The sequence below is a fragment of the Brassica rapa genome, chromosome A04, assembly GCF_000309985.2.
Source record: "Brassica rapa cultivar Chiifu-401-42 chromosome A04, CAAS_Brap_v3.01, whole genome shotgun sequence".
Lineage (NCBI taxonomy): Eukaryota > Viridiplantae > Streptophyta > Magnoliopsida > Brassicales > Brassicaceae > Brassica > Brassica rapa.
In genome coordinates, this window is record NC_024798.2 from 11,768,798 (window position 1) to 11,776,503 (window position 7,706).

General features: G+C 36.1%; 2 protein-coding genes across 2 annotated transcripts; both read right to left on the reverse strand.

Annotated features, from left to right (window-relative positions):
* Positions 1-75: 75 nt before the first annotated feature.
* Positions 76-755, reverse strand: LOC103864241. The gene has a single exon (XM_009141998.3). The coding sequence runs from the start codon at positions 603-605 to the stop codon at positions 267-269; it is 339 nt and encodes a 112-aa protein (XP_009140246.1). The 5' UTR covers positions 606-755; the 3' UTR covers positions 76-266.
* A 2,570-nt stretch (positions 756-3,325) lies between these two features.
* LOC103864242 (cold shock domain-containing protein 4-like) lies at positions 3,326-4,311 on the reverse strand. Its single transcript, XM_009141999.3, has one exon. It carries the CDS (start codon positions 4,191-4,193, stop codon positions 3,576-3,578), a length of 618 nt encoding a protein of 205 aa, XP_009140247.1. The 5' UTR covers positions 4,194-4,311; the 3' UTR covers positions 3,326-3,575.
* Between the last annotated feature and the right edge of the window lie 3,395 nt (positions 4,312-7,706).

Genomic DNA, 7,706 nt, shown 5'->3' on the forward strand with positions numbered 1-7,706 from the left:
CCACATCAATGCAGAGGCTCTCTGAAAGCTGTGTGTTGGATCATCTGAAAGAAAATCAAACCAAGAACCAAACGAAAGAAAAAAAAAAGCTATTTTTGATTTCAATATTGTTATGTTTATTGGGAAAATGCTAATTTCATAAACTATTTTGGGATTCACTCGATACAATAAGCATCACAATATATCTCTGAAATTTCTCATCCAACACACACAGAACAGAACAAAACAAAAAAAGAACAGATGATGAAATGTTTGCGGAGAGCAATTCATCCGACGATCTTTCTCTGCCGGAGGAATCTAGCGATCGGGGGAGTCAACGCCATCGTGATCGGCACCCTTATCGGAAACAGCGCCTTATTGCACAGAACCGCCAAAGCTAGGGCTCCGCCTGCTGATTTGGCCAGCTGCCGGCTCTTCTCCTCCGCAGAAGCTTTCTCATCGGAGGAGAACCAAGGGATTTGGTACTTGTCGAGGAGGGACTCCACATCGACGTTGTTCTTGATGGCGATGTAGAATCCGCTGATGGAGACGCCGGAGACGGAGAAATGGACCCCCAGCGCTACTTTCCCGTACTTCTTCACTATCTCCTTGAGCCGACTCGCCATCGATTACCAGATCAGATCAGATCACCGAGAACAGTCTTCGATTTAGGGTTTATCTCTCAAACCCCTTCCCTTCTGGGCCTTTTTGCTCTAATCTCTTTGCTTGGTTGCCACTTCTTTTGGCCCATTTCAAAGCCCGTTAATCATTTTAAAAAAATATTAAATATAAGAAATGTTATAAATCGCACTGACAAAAAAAAGTAAATAATATTGTATTCTCCTGTTTGTAGTTAATCATAGTTTTAGCTTTTTAATTTTTGAGATCTAACTAACTTTTTTGTAAAATATAATTGTTTATATATAATGGTATTGGATTATTTACATATAAGTCATGAATCATAGTTTGATAAATAAAGGAATAAAAGGAATCAATGATTTGTTGACAAAAAAAAAAAAAGGAATCAATGATTTATTTACATTGGTGTAAAACTAGTCCGGTCTTTTATTGAATGACCACTTACATACACTGCATGGTACCTAACAATTGCATCCAATTTCCATGGCCAGGTACATTAATTACTGAATGATTTATTTTATTTGTTTCCTAATATAATCATATTAGTTAGACATATTAGTTGGTGATGTTGTGGCTCAAAGAGGACTCAAAACACAACAAATTTGTTTCTTTCTTGTGTTTTTTTGGCCCTTCTGTTTTAAGACCCAACGCCCTATACATTGATGTCAGACATGGTTAAATCAATGCAAAGATTTATACTTACATCATAAATTGCTTCTAATGAGTGAATGAGATTTGATAATAATAATACTGGTGTAATAATAATACGAGAGTCATGGCATCGTGTGTTCTCTGATATTAACGGGATCATATCCACTTGTTAACCATGTTCCATATTTGTTTAGTTGGCAGTTATTTAATATCTCCACTTGTTAACCATGTTCCATATTTGTTTAGTTTGCAGTTATTTAGTATTGATCCGAGTGTTTTGTTTAATGAGATGGTTGTCAAAAAAAAAAAAAAAAAGTTTAATGAGATGTGAAAAAAAAATTTGAAGTAATTTGTTTCTTAGGCCAACATTATCGGCGTCCCAGCAGGTCGTCCTTAGGCGAAATGGGCCGAAAAATAAATAAAAAATAAAAGAAAAGAAGAGAGACGTGGGTTAATCAAGGAATGTCCGAGCTCGTCCTTATTGAGCACGTGGCACAGTTTGATTGGAAAACCGAAAGGGGTAGAGGAAACACGAAGATCTGTTTCGAATAATCTTGGTCTCGACTCCTCTCTCTGCAAAGACTACTCCAAATTGGCGAACAACGGGGATTTCCGGGAATGATTGGAAGCATCGACTGTATGCATTGGGAGTGGAAAAACTGCCCTACCGCGTGGAAAGGAATGTATTCACGAGGAACCGGAAAACCAACAATTGTATTGGAGGCGGTAGCTTCATCTGATCTCTGGATATGGCACGCGTTTTTTGGAGCTCCAGGTACTATGAACGATCTTAATATTCTTGATCGATCACCTGTTTTTGATGAAATTATTAACGGAAATGCTCCGGAAGTCAATTTCTATGTTAACGGCAGAGAGTACCATTTGGCTTACTATCTTGCCGATGGTATTTATCCGAAATGAACAACTTTTATTCAATCTATCCGACTCCCACAAGGTCCAAAGAATTGTTAATTTGCTAAAAACCAAGAAGCCGTCCGAAAAGATGTTGAGCGTGCCTTCGGAGTCCTGCAAGCTAGATTCGCCGTTGTTAGAAATCCATCTAATTTATGGAATAAAAAGAAAATAGGAAATATTATGAGAGCATGTATCATACTCCATAATATGATTGTCGAAGATGAACGAGATTCATACACTCAGCTTAACGCTTCTGAATTTCAACATGGAGAAGATGGGGATCCTACATTTGAAGTTAGGAGGACTACAAATCTCAGTAATACAATGGGTCGTCGAGCAGGAGTTCGGGATAGACAAGGCCATCAACAATTAAAAGATGATTTGGTTGAAAATATATGGACTAAATTTGGACATCTCCCAAATAACTACAATGTTTAAGTTTCTATGAATTCAATAAAATGTTTTTTTTTTCTTTTTTCGAATTTTTTTTTCACTTTTTTAATTTTCTCATGTAATCAGTCGTTTTGTATTATATGTTTTATTCTAAATTTATCTTTTATATGTCATTACTAATTATAATAATCTTATTACTTTGCTAAGATACTCCAAAAAGTCCTACCAATAATCCTATTATTTTGGATTGTCCCTAACTTTTGTCCTTAACATCAAAATAAGATTAAACTAATCTAAGGACCCAAAAATTAAGGACACCAATAATGTTGCCCTTAAGTCTTTGGGATCCAACATAACAATAAGTAGGAGTGAAGGATTTGGGACCAAGCAAGCTGGTGTTATACTTCACCATATGCTGACAATGCCCTCAGCCAGTGATGGCTTCGACTCCTATGTTCGGCCAACCTAACGGCAACCTTGCTGGTGGCCTTTGAATCAAAAGCAATAATAAATCAATAGAGCAACTTATCATTGTGAAGAGTCCATCAGTGAAAGTTGTCGTTTCCCACAAAACCCACAAAATTTTCGGAGACTTTTTTTGGTAAAAAGCTTACTATCAAAATTAATTTTCTGAGATTTGGGTTCCTTCTCAGTAGCAAAGCCACCAGTGTTTTAGGAGAAAATCTTTATCCAAATCTTTTCATCAAGTTTAAACAATCATTTTATAGGTTAGTCTTGGGAGATTAAAAAATATTTATCCGTTCGCAGAACACAACTTTTAGACTTGAATCGTGAACAAACTTTTAACCGGAAAAAAATTATGGAACGCTTGGAGTAAATAGCAAGAACAATGATAAAACATGCAAACATGAAACCAGATTCTTAAGCAACACAAGTACCATCATAACGACAAAGTCCTAATACATAACGATAGAGGATAGATAGCAGGCGGCGAGATGACTGATTTACCCTTCTACAAGCCGCTTTTAACTTTTTATTTAGCGACCGCCGCTTGTGCAGTCCCTCGCGAAATGACCCGACTCTCCACAGCTGTAGCAGCTCCCTCCGCCTCCGCCTCCTCCACCGCCGAACCTACCGCCGCCACCTCCTCCGTATCCACCACCACCTTGGGAACAGTCTCTCGCCATGTGACCTTGTTCTCCGCACTTGTAACAAGCCCCATCACCACCACCGCCTCCACGGCCACCATAACCTCCTCCTCCGTAACCTCCACCACCACCATAACCTCCTCCTCCGTAACTGTCACCACCACCATAACCTCGCCCGCCACCACCACGTCCCCCTCCTCTTCCACCACCACCGAAGCCACCGCGACCTCCAGATGAACCGCCGCTGTTTCCAAGAACGGGAGCGCCGTCGGGTCCAGAGACTTCGATAGCCTTGGTACGTCCGCTGTTGTCGACCTCAACCTCGAACTCGACGGATTCCTCCGGAGCAAGGCTACGATAACCCTCAGATCTGATGGAGGACTGGTGAACGAAGAGATCTTCACCACCGTCGTCGGGTGTGATGAAGCCGAACCCCTTCTGGGTGTCGAACCACTTCACGGAGCCTTTGCGTCTCCCTCCACCGTTGTTACCATCGCCGCCAGACATTCTGATCAAATCTACGAAATAACCGAACAGATCTCTATCTCTCTCTGTTTTAACACACTCTACTTTGGCGTGAGGCAGACGCTGTTTATATCTGCAGCAGATGTGTGCAAAGGGTATCACCGCCACGTCTGCATTTTATTATTCCCCAAAAAATTTATTCCGGAATTACTTTCTTTTCATTTTATAATATTTTCGTATTCCCCATTATTGACGTACGTATTCCCATTTTCGATTCGTTTTTATGTTTTTTTTAAATCTGCACAATGAATCTCTTGACTTTTTCAAACAGAACAAAAAGAATTTAAATTTTAGAAATTACGCCAAAAATACAAAAAAAATGAGAGGAAATTTAACATTTTCACATAGAAACAAATTTGTGAATAGTAAATAAATCAATTAAAATGGATATGGGCCAATCTAATGTCCAGACTGTATTATTTTTTCCGTTTTGGGAAACTAAAGCAAGCGCTGGCCCAGCTTCGATCTGGACGGTTGGGGATGCTTTGCAAGATGGCTCTAAGCCGTCAGATTCAGATCTCATAATTGATTATACTACTGGAGTATATTTTAATAAGAAAATAGATCGAAATCGTTCAAAGCTTATCTTCTTCTCCCGAAGAGATCTAACGGAGTGAAAGATATTATGGGGAGAAGACAAAATATTTAATATTTCGGTTTTAGGTTCAGTCAACACTGTGTTACCAAAAAAAAAAAAAAGGTTTTAGGTTTTAGGTTCAGTCAACACTAAAGTTGACGGACGTAAGAAGATATTTTGACTAGCCCCACAATTTTGGGAACGTAAACTACGTGATTTCTTTTTTTTTTCTCGGACAAGTAAAGGGACGACTGGTTTTCCCGCTACCACCAACAAACACAGCTTTTGCGGTTGGTAGCGGTTGTCGACGGTCTGCAACAATCACTCAAATCGCTTTAAACGGCTTCAAACCGCTTTGAATCTCATAAATTCAAAAGCTGGCTCCAGCTAGCGTTTGCGGTTGCGGGAGTGTAAATTTTTTTTTCTTTTTTTAAAACAATATATATACAAAAGTAAAACATTTTGATAAAAAATTTAAAAATTGAAATTATGAAAATATTAAAATATATCTATTATATTTTAATTAATATTATAAAATTTTATAATAAAAACAGTTTCAATAAATTTTCAAAAAATTAAAATTATAACTTTCTAAATATAAATTTTATATTTATTATAGCTTTATGATTTTTGATATTTTTATAATTATATTAAATGTAAATATTATTAATTTATTATTTGACTGTTACCGCATTTGGTAGTTAACCAGTCATAAATCACCCGCAAACACATCAATTTTTAACTGCAGTACCAGTCATACAAATCTCTTAAAACCGTTAGAAACCGCAACCGTCCGCATCCATAAACTCCCGCAACCGCAACCCCTACGTTTGAACCAGTCAGACCCAAAATTTAACTTTTTTACAGATTCTCCCCATAGTTTTCTATTGTTTTCAGTCAAAGGCAGTGGTCAAAAGTCTAACGTCTTTTTGTCCATTTGACATGACGATGGGACATGTCAATGCTTCCTTTAACCATGTGACAATAAGAAAAGTTGTTGGTCTTGTAATCAGTTTGTGAATTAGATTCAAGTGATGCGTTAAGAGTAGGGTTGAGTATTCGGGAGACCAATCAGATTTTGGTTCACGTTTAATCGGTTTTCGGATTTTAAGTTTATAAATTTCATCTTGTTTGGGATATCATAAAAGTTTGATTCATATTTGGTTGGAGTGTACTCGAGTTCAGTTAGAATTAAGTAACATTTCTAAAAAACCGGTTAAATCCAATATAATTCGAGTTTCAGATCTTAATCGAGTTTTCGACTCCAAAATTTGTTATATATTCTTTATGTTTCACTTTAGTTGCCACTTTAACTTTTTGCACACATATTTAGAAAACATTTAATTTTGCATATTCTCAAAATTAAAAAACATTAGTTATACACTTAACCATATTTTAATCAATATAAAAATAAAATAAAGAATATATCTATTAAATTTTACACTGAAAACATAAAATGACACTTAAAATGAAACAAAAATTTTACTCTAAAATGATAAATGATATGAAACGGAGAGAGTACTTAGTTAGGCCTGAAAACCAAACAAAGATCAAATGAAACAAAGACCAAAAATTAAAATTTACAAATTCTCTTCTCATAAAACTTTTAGATTCCATTGTAATCTTTGATAAGTGAAATTAGAGATCGAAGAAATTAAAGAACAAAATTAAAAATTATGTGCTAACACATAATATCTGAAAAACCAGAAGTGAAAACATATTGAACCCGATACACTCGACTATACGGAAGAAGGAAAAACATCAAATACAAAAATATATTAAACTAAGTATTTAAATTAATTAGTTATGTAATAAATACTTATTTTAGGTATTCAACGAAGTCTTAGAATATTTTAAGTACTTATTCGGGATTGAGTTCGGGTTGGTATGAGTATGTTTATGGAATTTTGAAATTTTCAGGGTTTTTGGGATATCCATTCAGATTCGAGTTTGGTTCAGATAAAACTCATAACCTAAAATACCATAAAACAAGCCTCATTCAACATTTATGCTAGATTCGAATTAGTTCATTTTCATTTTTACCGGACCGAGTTCGGTTTGAATTTTTGAATTTGGTTTATTTAAGAGATCAAATAGTCTAGAATTTTTTACATTATAGGACACATTATGTCTTTGGAATTGCCTATTTAGACACTAGTTGCTGGAAGCACACAATTTCTATGTGCAATGTCCTAGATGCCCTCAGCCTTATCTAACAATAACTAGAAAGACATTAACTAACAACTCTAACTAAATCCAAAAGTCTTTTTATTAAATCATTCAAAAATTTATTTATTTTAGAATTTCGAAATTAAAGTTCAGATTCACTTTTATTAAACTCTATTTTTCTTTTTATTTATTTTCATAACGCATAGTCAAATCCAATAATCACGATACACTCTCCTTCATCAAATCAAAGAAACAATTAATTCTTAATCCTCTTGGCTTGTCTCCTTCTTCTCAACTTTTTCTTATTCCTTTGTCTATCTCTATTTTTTGTCTGTTTTTCTATCTTTTTATTACAAATCATGACAGAATCCACGGATAAAAAGGAGAAAGGAAAAACGCCTCAACATGGATTTCGAGCTCAACATCGCGTCGGTGAGCTCGGTGGCTCAGTGAAGCCATGGGGGTTCGAGCTCGTCGAAATCCTCCGCCACCACGAGATCTGCTGCTCAAGTTGACTCCTCGCCTTGCTCAACTCATTTCCGAAGTCTCATCCATTATATAGGTGAAGCTGCAGTGGTTTGAGCTTGGTATCGCCATGGATGAAAGCTCGATCAGATCTGCAATAAGAATGATGAATTTACATATTTGGTCCTTATATTTATGTAAGTATTTGTTTTCACCCTCAATTTTTAAATGTGCAGATTTGTATTCTAATTAGTATCAAAATATTCAAGTATACACCACAGACA